Source organism: Atta colombica, unplaced genomic scaffold, assembly GCF_001594045.1.
Source record: "Atta colombica isolate Treedump-2 unplaced genomic scaffold, Acol1.0 scaffold137, whole genome shotgun sequence".
NCBI classification, from domain to species: Eukaryota; Metazoa; Arthropoda; class Insecta; order Hymenoptera; family Formicidae; genus Atta; species Atta colombica.
Genome location: NW_017259225.1, coordinates 683,891 through 697,500, shown reverse-complemented (window position 1 = coordinate 697,500; position 13,610 = coordinate 683,891). Strand labels below are relative to the sequence as shown.

Below are 13,610 nucleotides of genomic sequence, written 5' to 3'. Positions count from 1 at the left end.
TATATATATATATATATATACTTATTTTATGACAAACTATTACAATTTACTATTGAATTGTGTATATCATAAGAGAGTTTTTTAATATTTAAATTAGTTTACCGGTATTATCATTTCAAAATAGAAAATCTCTTTGTACATACATACATTAATACGAATATATGCAAGTACACATACCCAAACAGATGCATTCTATAATTTTTATATCAGAAAGCCGAGAAATATACAAAATGCACTTATTATACCTACATGCAAACATTTAGATATGTATAAAACATACCTTAACGCGAGAGTGAACACATCTTCAATTTATATATGCCCAACCCTCAATATATAACTACTGCAAGGTATTCTTCTGCAGAGTAAGGCTCGTAAGGCTTTCTCATATAAAAATGCAATTATATTGCTCCATATATATTAAAGAAATATAAGATCTTAGAGCACTTGTAGGCTGTAAGGATGGATTTTATAACATCATCTGCTGTAAGCAACAATTCTTTCTCTCATAAACATGTGTTAGATATTGAATGAAATGTTTTTAAAAATATGAAACAATGCTTAAAAGAGACATATATGTAATGTTATGGTATGCGCCTATCTTTAAATTCAATCGCTTACCAAACACACCAGGATTTTATCTACACAACAAATAAAATAGCATAGATATTGTATATATCTATATACAAAATAAAGATGATTATTGTAAGGTAAAAATGATAATGGTGCGATCATCCACCCTCTGTCAGTCCCGTTCTTTATTCGAAACACCGCGCAAAATCAAGATGAGCGATTCAGTCGTCAAGGTTTTGCGAAAGTAGGAAGTTAGCAGCGAGATTTTCGTTCTTTTCACAGGCGAAATATGCTTGTACGACTAAATGTTCTGGGAAACCTAACGCCTTCAACCTCTCAATAGCTTCTCTGTCTTGTGGTGTTATCTGTATTAAACCGGATCCTACGCCCGTTGCTGCACCCGCGCCAGGTCCACCATTCACAGCACCTCCTGCAGTAGCTGCAGCCGCGGGTCCTACACCTCCTCCAGATGGTAAAACTCGCGCCCCCGTTCCCGTAGTAGGTTCCACTACAAGAAAAGCACGACAAATTATACATATTATTAATATTATATAATTATCAATTTATTTTCAATTACAATAACGACGATGTTTTAAGCTTTACACTAGCATAGACTAACCAGGTTCATTGAGCATGCGTACAAATGCTTCCTGATTTTGAGAAATAAGCTGTAAAAGGGCAGGATTAGTGGAACCGATTTGTTGAAGAAGATTGTTCAGCAGCTGTGGATTCTGTTGAATGACCTGACGCATTTGTTGAAATTGTGGTTGCAAACGTAAAAAGGCCAATGGATCTTGACTTTGATCCTGAAGTTGTTCTTGTGCTTCTGGTGGATCTTCAGGTGGATCCTCGAAGAGTTGCGCTGGTATACCTGTTATGAGATACTCGACAGCTCTATCAGGATTGTTAAAACTTGCACGCAGCGCCTGTACGACCTGCTCACGTTCATACCTAATTCAAACGATAAGATTATTATATAAATACTAATAATTGCAGTTCAGTGTGTCATTTTTCTCTGTACGTACCCCATATCCATAATGTTGTTTACCATAGTATTATAATCCTCCCCCATTAGCAAGGCACTTTCTGCTTGACCAGCCACTGGAGCAGCTGCTATGGGTTGCTCTTGCACATTACTAGCTGCTCGTGTAGTATCCTGAACATTAGGGTTCGAACTAGGTTGTGTAGTTGCTGAGCTACAACAGAAAGATAAAGAAACATGAAGTAAACTAATTTCTATTCTATAATCTAAAAAAAAAATTAAACAGTTTTGTTCTCTCAATAATATTTGACAAATGATTATATTTGTTGTAATTAATGTTTGATATAATAAATATTTTACAACAAACGATATATTTATCGCGTTTTACGCAAAATATCGCAATCCTTAAATTACCTAGTAGATTCCTCCTTCTTATCACCCTCTGTGCGCTGTTCTTCGCTTGTTTTAGGTGTAGCACCAGTTTTAGGCTTTGTTACCATAACAACTATAAATTTCTTCTCATCGATATTATATTCTGCTAAAGGCTGCTCATCCGCTAATATTTTCCCTGCAAGTATTTGCACATCGTTACAATAATAAAAGTAAAAAAAGAAAAAAATTTGTCATAGACCCCAACGTGTGAAAGACGGAAACATAACCTATGAACGTTTCTGCAAGATCATTCCTATCCCGAGGGAGCTATATTTAAACATATACGGGCCATGCAATAATCAGTATATTATTCTAACGCGGGTTTTCTCCCAGCTGTGTTGACGAGCATGCCGGGCGGTTGAATAATGTTCCCGATGTATTAGGTTATTTGTATGTTATCCTTACCAGCGTATATTAACTTCTGATGTTCGGCAGGGAAGCCTTTCTGCGTTTCGATCTTCTCCTTGAGATCTTTGACCTGATAAGGCAAATATCTGAATCGTTAACCGCTCGAAAAAGTCGGTTCCATCACTAAATCTTGCCAAATTTTACTTACAGTTTGCGACGAGTCGATCTCTATCGTGAAGGTTTGCTGCTGTAAGTTTTTCAGCGTTATAATCATATTGCCGGGGTGGTGAGCTCGCGCAACGTACGTCAAGCAATCGTAAAATTAACCCCGCGTAGTCCTCCACGATAAGAATAAAACGGTGTTTTGGAGTAGAGATTTTTTTTCAGCGATGAGTCTGCACTGCCTTAAACAGCTCGCAGGTGTATGAATGTTAACACTTGCAACAGTGTGCGGAAAACATATGATAATGAAAGATCTAGTAACGACTACACTACCAACCGCTGGTCCGTTTAGAACAATATTATGCTGCATTCACACGATGTACAATATCCGATCTGAAGATGCGATAGCCAATAAGAAAATTCGGTCCTAAATTACATTTAGACCAATTTTATCTCCAAGGAAAATTTTATCGAATAAATAAATAAATAATAATAATAATAATATTCTTCGGAGAGAATGTTTTCGATGTTCTTGCACGATTCATCTTTTGTTCTTTTATCTTCAATATGAAAAAAAAAGAAAGATGAATCTTATAAGAAGTTCAATAGCCTGGGATAAAAAATAATCTTATTCTTTTTTTTTGATTAATTAATATGGACTGTTAGCAGTAATTTCAAACTGAATGTGTTCCGATGTTTGTATATATTGCCAGTATGAAAATAATATTCTTCGGATAGGATTTATCTTTTATTTTTTTATTTTCAATATGAAAAAAAAAGATGAAGAACCTTGTAAGAAGTTCAATAGCCTGGGATAAAGAATAATCCTGTTCTTCTCTTTGGCTATATAATATGGACTGCTAGCAATAATTTCAGACTGGGTGTGTTTCGATATTTGTATACACTGCCAGTACGAAAATCTATACTCATCTTATAATATACGTGACGTTAACTATAGATTTTCAAAGTCTCACAGAACATGGCCTATATTTATGCTTACCGTACATTTGGTGCTTCATCTTTGAGCTGCCTCGCTCGCCTAATATTACAAACATGTGACATAGCGCGGTGCATGTAAATCGTTACAAAATGGAAAGAGTTCTCGAAGAGCGTTTAAGGGAAAGAGTCTGCCTCGGTGACACCGAAGCCATCCAAGACCTCTTGACTCTAGGTGTTGACGTTAATGCGCGAGAGCCTGTCAGCGGATGGTACTTGTAATTTCAATTTTGCTTTCACAAACAGAACCCATAAAAATATATTTACATATTTCTGAATTTTTTTTTAATCTTGTACAATTCGTTCTCGCTTGTACTCATTAAATGGAATAACTTACATTCTATTGCTTATGATAAAAATGGGCTCTAATGCCAATGTAAAAATTAGATCAGAGTTGTCCAGGTCTGAATACTTTTGGCTTGAACTAAAATGTATCAGTAATCGCCTACTTTTCAATTCATTTGTGTTTTATTGTAGTGCATGATATTGAGACTCAAGAATGACACTTAAATCGTTAAAAGTTTTTGACCTGTGTCATTATGCTTAAAATTTTCTGTTATTATAAGATACTATTCATAATATTATTCATAATACATTTAACTATAAAAAAACATGAATTTTATGTATACATATTTATGTATACATATACTGTAATATTAGTAACAGAATAAATAAATCTAACTATTATAGATTTACATATTAAGATATTTATATCATATTATTCATTTTTCATTCATTTCTGTTTCTCAAGGACTGCACTACATTGGGCATGTAAAGAGGGATACTTAGATATCGCTGTCTTACTCTTGAAAAATGGTGCCGATAAAAATATAAGATCTGAGATAGGCGAAACACCAGCATCTGTCTGCAGCAATCAACAAATTTTATATCTTCTGAGCACAAACGATGACATCGAGCGAATCATGTATGATACAGCATTACGTTCAGCTCCATCCGCGTATGCTCCACCAGATTTTTTGCGCGCTACTGCAAATTCTTCAAAAGGCAGAAATAACATATATGACAAAAACAGACTCATCTCAGCATTTCAAGATGGTTCGATATAAATTGATACATTTTCTTTAGTAACTTGATATTCTAAATTTAGCCAGAAAAATATAGTTGTTATATTTATATTGATTCAGTTTAAATAAATTGAAAATTGTTTTTAAAGACACTATATATAGTTTATTATATACTATAGCTGCTGTAGTATATGTATACATATATATATATATAAAATTATATTTTAATATATTTTTAGAATTGGTACTGAAAATCCGAATTGCCAATACAGCGGATTCAGATTTCATAGAGGTAGAATTACCACGAAGCGAGTTAACATATCAGGCTCTATTGTGTCTGTGTTGCAAGGAGCTAGATGTCAATTCGCATCAAATCCAGAAATTACGAAAGTTGCCCAATACTAGACTGAGGAGAGACAAAGATATTCAGAGACTTCAAAACTTTCAAGAGATCGAAGTGGTCATAGATGCGACAAAGGGCTTGCAAAATTCCAACAGTGTCGCCAACAGTTTGCCAACATTACCCGCTAATGGATATCAAAGTATATCTAAGAAGGATCAGACTATTTTGTATTGATTATTAGTATTAGGAAGGAATGTTCCTCACAATTTCAAGTATTTGCACATAATCTAATATATCAATAAAAAAGAAATTATTTGTTAAGCAATAAACTGCCTTTATTAACTAAATAATGATATCCAAGAGATAATATTCTCTACCATAATTAATGTAATATTTAATTCTTTGAGGAGCTTTTTAATAAAATAATTTACAGAAAATCTTTTCTAAAAGTTTTTGGAAAGTCACTTGAAATTTGATTCTAATCTCAGAATTTTAACTAAAGTAAAATTAAACGAAAAATAAAAATAGCATAAAAACAGTTTCTATTCATGAAATTTAAAAAGGAGTTATATTAATAATTTCTAAAGTGTTACATGTTTATCTAATTATTGTCTTAGATACAATAATTGAACTAGAGATGATAAAAATATTTGTGATATTTAATGTTGATTATATAAATTAATATTAAACTTAAATAACATATATAATATTATGTATTTAGAAAATTTTTCTGATTACCATTTCTTACTTTTTTACAATATTTTTTAAAATACAAAGTACTAACAGATTTTCTATTTTATTGAAATTTTCGTTCAATTTTCAACTTTTTTCTTTGTGATTTTTTTACTTGATTCATTCTTTTTGATCTGTTCCTTTTTGAGGATTACTGTGCCTTCAGGTTTAACTGTGACTGTAGTATTACTTATAAATGTTGAAAGCTCTCCTTCTACATCGCAGTAAGCTTTAGGTCTCTTTGGCTGCACTGCAATTGTACTTGGATCAACAGTGTTTTTATTCTCTGAAATTCATAAATTTATTTAAAGAAACAATCTATCTATGTTGTCAATAAATTAAATCTATATTTCAACTTACTTAATGTCATATAAAAAGGCAATGCTAGGCTGTTTGTGCCTTTCAATCGAAGCGCTCGTATGTTTGTCCAACCACCAGGATAGTTTTTAGACAATTCTTCACAAACGGCTAATACATTTTTCAAAACTCTTTTCTTTTTCATACATGTATTCCCTACTTGCATCAAATGAGTATCACCATGGGAATGAAGCTGCATACTGGTTTTTCTCAATGCATGATCAACCTCATGCTTTAAGTCCTTGCTTTCCATTCTGACTGAAGTTGGTAACTTTCGTCTTTTGGAAAAGATTTTTCCCAATAAATGACACATATGGCCAGCAATACGACCATCAACAAGAAAGTGATCATAACTGGATAAAAGCTTTTTCTTCAATTCAAATTGATCGAATTCGGTTTTCACACGATTTATAGGTATTATCTCATTCACACGAGTGCATCCATGCTTGCCTAATAAATTTTTATAATGTTCCACCGTTGGTTCATAATCTTTTCTTCTTCCTTTCTCTAAATCGCAAACAAATAAAGCTACTTCATCATTCGGAGCCACTATTGAATATGGCAACAATCTATAAAGAGAAATATAAATTTTAATTAAAAATTTAACAGAAACACAACAATTTTTATTATGCATAAGGTATCATCATTACAAGATTTATAATCAGAAAATCTCATAAGGATCCATTGGCAATTACAATATATAATCATGTGAAGTTTTAATAAAAAGAAAATGAAATCTTTTAAGATCCATAAATTCACTTACATTCTCATTTGTCTACGAGGCATCTCTGGTACTCTGACGCTAGTCACTTGTATAAATATCGGCCGAGCCTCCTCAGCGAGAAGATTGTTCGTCTCTTTTAACTGTTCTTGAGTCATATGAAAAATCGCAGAAATGCATTCTAAAATTTGTTTTTTCGATAGATCCTTCAAATTAAATTCCTTTGATGACTCAATCGTCTCTGTTTCAGAATTCATTCGTTTCCGCTTTCGCGTTTTCACTTGCGAATTTGAATTCTCTCGTTTCATTTTCTGTGTATTGTCTATACTTAAATGATTATCTGCTCTGTGCACTTGACGCAATATTTCTGTTTTATCCTTCTTATGTTTGATTGCGATCATGTAGTAACAAACGCAGTCGTTAGCATATCAATACTGTCGTGCTCAACATTACTGCATTATTTAATTATTATGATAATTAGACAAGAATCCATTTATTCAATTATGTTGAGAAAAAAATAGTCTTAATAAATATTTAAAAAAGTAAAATATCTCATTACCAGTTATATACATACAAATCAATGAAAAGCACGTGGTCCAACAGCTTCGCCTAGTCCAGCCATGATGTTAGCCGTGCAGAAAGTGATTAGTGAACAATGAGCCAATACAGCCTTGGGCTGTATTTCAAAATTCATTACCAGCGCTAAAAAACTACAATTTATGTTAAATTCATTCTACATTACGCGCAAGCCAATCTCAAGTTGCGACAGCCGATCTGAAGACCAATCACAACTCTACAGTCGTTACTTTGCTTTCTTTTCTGCAATTGTAATTGGTCTCAACTGTTCTGTTCCGTAAATTTCATGAGACGGCGGCCTAAATTAATAAGCGTCACTCAGATGCGTTGGATTTGAACAATAGGTCTATCGCGTAGCTAATACTTTTTCCACCCTTCGCTTTATCTTTTTTCGAAGTCAAATATATATCTATCTCATTTTAAGTGCAAAAATATTGAAGATTTCATGTAACGCGAACAGACCTAACGGCTGCATTCAGCGGACTCATCAGTTGAGTAAGCATTCGCTGCTATTGGATGCATTCAGTGAACGCTCATTAAGCTCTTGCATCTAATTAGCATATTCTGTTAGAACTAAAAATATAGACCAAACAGAGACAAGAGCTCACTGAGAGCTTAGGAGCGGACATAGTATTGAATGCTCATTGTATTCTTCTAGATCTAAAATGCTGATTGGATGATCTAAAAGAATATACCAATAACAGCGAGCGCAGCCAATGGTCGCGTTCAACAGACTCAGGGTCTGAGCATAAGAATTGTCATAACATTTACTTAGGCTGCGTTCCAAAACTTTCTCTCTGAGGAAAATTTTACTCGAAATATATAGTACACGTAATGTATACAGTAAATATACAGTATAATCTTTCTCGGAGAAGAAGTTCTAAAGATTAAAAAAAGAGAAAGATAAGTTGAATCAAGATTAAGTCCGGATCTACATTAGATGTTTTAAGCTTTAAACCGTAAGAAAATAACCAATTATAGTTGAATATGAGGAGAATAATTGATTGTGATTCGTTCATTCCTTAAGGCTGTGATCAAAGTCTCGCTACAAATGCTTTGAAGCATATGATGGACTAATTAGAAAAAAGAATTTTACAAACTGACCAATTAAAAAAAGCGTTTCAAAGCGTTTGCAGCATCGCGTTGACCCTATGATTTAAAGTTTAAAAATGTATTGTAGATCCGGACTAAAGTTAATCTACATTGGTGGAAATGGGCAGTAATGCTATAAATGCTTCAAAGCATTTTTTGATTGGTTAATTAAAATTCTTTCTTCCTTGGTCAATCAAACGCTTCGAAGCATTTATAGAGTCAAGTGGACCGCACTCCCCTCCCCCGCCCTCCCCATCAACCGATTAACGTCAATCGTGATTGATCAATTCTGTTGAACAACATATGCGATTGGTCAGTTCCAAGAAAAAACCAATTAGTCGCTGGCGCTCTTGGCGTTTCTGCGTTGAAAATGAGATATGAAAGCAGTCCATGATGCGCTGCGCATGCGTCAAATTTTATTCGAATTGGCGTTTTTTTTAATATCGAAAGAAATTATAACCTATAATCCCAATGAAGGTCGATGAATCAGGAAGTAATAGAAATCTATCCTGGTATATACTTTTTATTTTTATAAGATATCTTTTTGTATTTCAGTGAATTGATTAAGTTTCTGTATTTTCTATTTTTTATATAACTTTAAGTTTATTATCCAAATTGTAATCTATAAAAAATTTCTTCTAACGGTCTCAAAGAATAGAAATGTCAGTATTAAACCGGTTGGTAAAGCAAATAATAATTGTATCACAAATAATAATTATTTTCTACTTAAAGGTTCGAGAGAGGACAGGTACTCAAAATGATTTCATTCAAATGGATAATTATCTACGGTTCGTTAGCACCATTTTTTATTATGATTACTCTGCTATACGTTCTCGGGGTTGCGAGATATGTCACCGACTTTGAGGAGAATACTTGTGAAATGACGTATATGTTTGAGTACCCGCAATATGTGGTACGTGGACTTGTAAATCATACAGGAGACTACAATACTTTTTAACTTTATACTAGTTTTTATGAACTATTGGAGAGCCTGATATAAGAATAGAGATTATACTTTAATCTGTTTTAATGCGTTTATCTAGAACTTTTAAGTTTGTTTTTTTTATTATTGTACTAGATTGAACTAAAACTTTCCTCTTTGTCAAATTTTGAATATATACCTATTTAAAAAGTATATATTGATTTGATTGTAAAAAACAGACCTCTAATCTATTAAATGATATTAAGTTTGCTTTTTTCAATTTTATTTTTCCATCAGAATATAAAGAAATAATAACGAGTTTTTTATTTATTAAATGTAAAAACAAAGAATATTTTTAGTGGAATGCTAAATATGTAATAAATTTTTTTGTGAATTTTTAAATAATATATTTTAGAAAATATCCTTTAAAAATGATATTGAAGCGAAATATCCGCGGTTTGGATTGTATGCTTATGGAGAAGGCATTCTAACCGAAAAATTGAGAAGAATGCATTTTTCTGGTATACCAGTTCTTTTCATACCAGGCAATGCTGGATCTCATGAGCAAGGTTTGTATTACTTTAATAATATATTGGCGACTTAGTTTGATGACAGATTTTTATTATTTCAAAACAGATATTCAAAAGTCTATTTACTTATTTTTTTTTTTTTTATTTTAGTACGATCTATTGCTTCAGTAAGTTTAAGAAAAAGCCGCACAGCTTCCTTCCATTTTGATTTTTTTACTGTTTCATTCAGTAAGGATTATTCTGCATTGTATGGAGGTATGACAGAAAAATATTTAAAAAATTATTAATATATTGATATTTTTGTATATAATATCAACTGTTGTTGTAATTTTATTAATGCTAGGGGTGCTTATGGAACAAACAGAGTATGTCTCACATTGTATAAAGACAATACTAGCGTTGTATAAGGGAAAAATAGACAATATTGTATTAATTGGTCATTCTATGGTAAGAAACACAGATATGTGCTATAAAGAATGATTTAAATTTACTGGCATTGCTTTCAGGGTGGTATTGTAGCAAAAGGAGCTCTGTTACTAATGCCAAATATGAATGCATCATTAGCAAATATGATAATAAATTTGGCTACTCCTCATACTCCCTTCTTAGTTTTTGATAGTACTTTTGCAAATTATTATTATGAATTGGAAAGACATTTGCATAAACTTAAGGATGCAGGAGTAAAGGTAGTGTCAATTGGAGGTGGACCACGTGATATACTTGTACCTTCTATCGCAGCTTTCGATCGTACGGCGGATATAAATGTTCTTTCCACGAGTGTACCATGTGTTTGGAAATCCACGGATCATTTAAGTATTCTATGGTGTAAACAATTAGTATTTGTAATTGTGCGGTCGCTGTTTGATTCTGTGAATCAGTTGGAAAAACCGCCTAAAATTACATCAAATCCTGATTTAAAAATGAAGTCCTTATCTTATCATTTCTTAAAAGTAAGTAATTATTATAGATGCTAAAAGATTTAATCAACTCAGATACTTATATAATACTTCAGTTACTTATATATAATATCGCACAAAAAGATATTTAATAATTATAAATTTTGGAATTGCTAAAATAAATTAATGAATTTTAATGTCTAAAATTTCAGCATACTTCTGGCAAAAAAATGTATCATTATCCAGACAAAGTTCGATTTGAAACTGACGCTGAATGGGTGAGTGTACCTCAACAGTATGTCTGGAATAATAATGGAATTAAAAGATCATCCGTTATATATCTTGCGGTGGAACTATTTCATAAATCTGACTTCTTAACCATCGATGCAATAAATTTACAAAGCAAGGATTGGCTGTTTGTATGCTCAGCATTAAAAAAACAAGAACAAAAAAGAATTTGGTAACATTGAATTATATACTTCTATTATACTTCTATTATGAAAGAAATTATTATTTATCAATAAGTTTTATAATATATGTATTTTTCAGTGAATGGGGTTGGAGTTTGACAAATAAAACAAGAATTTTACCCGATCCTTTATATCGATCGAGAAGGATTGTTGATTTAAATCTAAAAGAGATAAAATATCCACACATTACTCATGCCATTGTGAAATTAACTCCCGATGATTTAGAGAAACAACTTACAGTCAATTTTGATTCCTATTTTTACAATAATCGAATGGAATCTACAAGAAATAGATTCTTACATCCTAAATATCTTTTTGGTTTCCGTGGACCCAATTTAATTGAGACTGTCAAGGGAAGTATAAGATATTATATAACACTTCCCAACATCATAGACGCAATTACAATCGAGTTCAAATCACTGAATTGTATTAAGCATCATGCTATTGTCGAGTTAATAGAATCATCGAATATAGGATCGACTCAGGTGGAAATCTTCACGAATACGTAAGTGTATTTCATAATAATTCGAGCTTCGTATTAGCTATTTTTACATATATTTAATTATAATAATGCAGGGACGATGGTCCGAAAACGATGAAAATGCAGACTCTTTATGGACGTTCCAATGATACAGCAAGTTTAAGAGTGACATTAGAACCAGAATGCATTTATATGATTAATATTCAACCTGGAGGAATCATCGATAAAATTTCGTGTAGAGTACGGGATCGGTGGCCATTGCTTTATACGGCCATTATCAGTTTGCTTCTTCTTATCATTTCTTTAAGGATACATTACAATTCAGATGTGCTACCGACAATAATCATTACCATAATATTATCCTTTGTCTTCAACGTTACTTACGAAACTTGCATCGCTTTATGTATTATTGGTATATCTGCCGTCGGTGTATGTTTCTCTGTTATATTTCTTGGTTCTGTTGCACATGGAATAGCTGTCAGGTATAGTTCTTTTATTTATACTAAAATAAAAATATTCTCTTGTATTTAATTGCATATTGAAAAAATGATTAAATTGATGGATTAAAATATTTTTGTAAGTCATATTCTTTGTAGGTTCTTAGCACGTGCAATAGCATTCTCAGTAACATGGTCCGACTGGTTATTGAGTGGTTTAAATCAGCTGCCATATATTACAACTTTTTTCGTACAATCTTTAATTCCAATAACATGCGCAGCTCTTAGTATGCTCATTTCAGTATTTCTTCACTTTTTAAAATTAACAAGGATGTATGAAGATTATTTAGAAGACATATTATTGGCCCCACTCCAACATTTCAATTTATTTAAACGTTGGAAGAATGCAAAAAATGAAGAAGAAAATGATCAGTTAAATACTAGTCAAAAAAATATCGGTCAAGAGATATACAATCGTCTTCTCCTATTTCTATTATATAGTTTTGCTGCAATCCCAGCAATTCCATCTGTCTTAGTTTGGGCAAAAAATTTCAGGTACATATTAAAATTGTCTCGATTTAAAACTTCCGTTTTCTTATTATAATATCAAATTGTGATAGAAGCGAAAAGTATAATCAATTAATTATACTTTAATGTAAGATACTATAATGAGAAAAAAAGGGCCCTTAAAATCGAAATTAAGTTTCATAAAAATTAGTTAACGAAAATAGACATACTTATTACAGCTACGATATGAGACTCTCCACAGAAGATCCTGTCCATGTAGTAAGTTGGATAATATTGGCTGGGTGCAGTACATTAGGTATCGTACAGATTTCTCCTAAGCACAAAGGATACCGCTCGCTTATATTAAGTAATATATTACGTTTCACGAGTTGGGTTATTCTTTCTATGACTGCAGCTCCGCGTCCATCCTTTTACCAGTGGTGTATGCCACCCATTATTGCCACAGTAGTAACGCTCATCGCACTAAATTCTATGATTCCTTAAGAAAATTAAATTCAATACTAATTAAAATACTAATTGACAAAAATTATATTAATAAGTTTACAATAATAGAAATATGTTTACATACAGTTTTTCTTACTGTTTATCATTAATTTTGTAAATTTTTCTGGTTGTGGCAATACTATTAAAATTTATGTCACACGTTTCTAATATTATTACAAATTAAATGGTAACTACATGTTGGAACATATAAGTATTATCAGGAGACATAGTAATGTCTCGGCGCTAAGACAAGCGCAGCGATAGTACATTACCGCGTACTTTATGCGAGACCACGAATTGCGGGAATTTTATATAACAGTAATCAAAAAAGTATAATATAAATATAATCATATAAGTAGTCTAGTGTAATCTTATAAAGCAAATAAGCTGGAACTTATTTTAAGATTGTTTAGCATAGTGTATCAATAATAATTGTGAGAAAAAATATTTATAACTGTAATGCAAAAACTTAGATCTTATGTAACTTATTGTGATATATGTGATATAATATAAAATAAGTCTTCTTA

The 13,610-nt window shown here is 32.0% G+C and overlaps 4 protein-coding genes across 6 annotated transcripts; 2 read left to right on the top strand and 2 right to left on the bottom strand.

Annotated features, from left to right (window-relative positions):
- Window positions 1-107: 107 nt before the first annotated feature.
- On the bottom strand, window positions 108-2,779 carry LOC108684642 (UV excision repair protein RAD23 homolog B). Its single transcript, XM_018189073.1, has 6 exons — window positions 2,541-2,779; window positions 2,390-2,462; window positions 1,967-2,120; window positions 1,596-1,766; window positions 1,190-1,521; window positions 108-1,078 (listed from the first exon to the last, which is right to left on the bottom strand). Exons 1-6 carry the CDS (start codon window positions 2,604-2,606, stop codon window positions 792-794), a joined length of 1,083 nt encoding a protein of 360 aa, XP_018044562.1. The 5' UTR covers window positions 2,607-2,779; the 3' UTR covers window positions 108-791.
- A 634-nt stretch (window positions 2,780-3,413) lies between these two features.
- On the top strand, window positions 3,414-5,134 carry LOC108684663 (ankyrin repeat domain-containing protein 40-like). Of its 2 annotated transcripts, none has more exons than XM_018189101.1 (3): window positions 3,414-3,708; window positions 4,242-4,546; window positions 4,755-5,134. In XM_018189101.1, the coding sequence occupies exons 1-3, from the start codon at window positions 3,584-3,586 to the stop codon at window positions 5,090-5,092; spliced, it is 768 nt and encodes a 255-aa protein (XP_018044590.1). In that variant the 5' UTR covers window positions 3,414-3,583; the 3' UTR covers window positions 5,093-5,134. The 2 variants fall into 2 exon arrangements, with proteins under 2 accessions (XP_018044590.1, XP_018044591.1); XM_018189102.1 differs by having other exon boundaries at window positions 3,418-3,702.
- Window positions 5,135-5,670: 536 nt separating this feature from the next.
- On the bottom strand, window positions 5,671-7,305 carry LOC108684658 (ribosomal L1 domain-containing protein CG13096-like). 2 transcript variants are annotated; one of them, XM_018189092.1, is made up of 4 exons: window positions 7,228-7,305; window positions 6,711-7,120; window positions 5,951-6,516; window positions 5,671-5,876 (listed from the first exon to the last, which is right to left on the bottom strand). In XM_018189092.1, exons 2-4 carry the CDS (start codon window positions 7,067-7,069, stop codon window positions 5,671-5,673), a joined length of 1,131 nt encoding a protein of 376 aa, XP_018044581.1. In that variant the 5' UTR covers window positions 7,070-7,120; window positions 7,228-7,305. The 2 variants fall into 2 exon arrangements, with proteins under 2 accessions (XP_018044581.1, XP_018044582.1); XM_018189093.1 differs by having other exon boundaries at window positions 7,243-7,304.
- Window positions 7,306-8,807: 1,502 nt separating this feature from the next.
- LOC108684649 (GPI inositol-deacylase) lies at window positions 8,808-13,083 on the top strand. Its single transcript, XM_018189080.1, has 11 exons — window positions 8,808-8,848; window positions 9,069-9,249; window positions 9,674-9,827; window positions 9,939-10,043; window positions 10,132-10,235; window positions 10,295-10,738; window positions 10,897-11,144; window positions 11,234-11,659; window positions 11,731-12,117; window positions 12,232-12,627; window positions 12,819-13,083. The coding sequence occupies exons 1-11, from the start codon at window positions 8,808-8,810 to the stop codon at window positions 13,081-13,083; spliced, it is 2,751 nt and encodes a 916-aa protein (XP_018044569.1).
- Window positions 13,084-13,610: the final 527 nt, after the last annotated feature.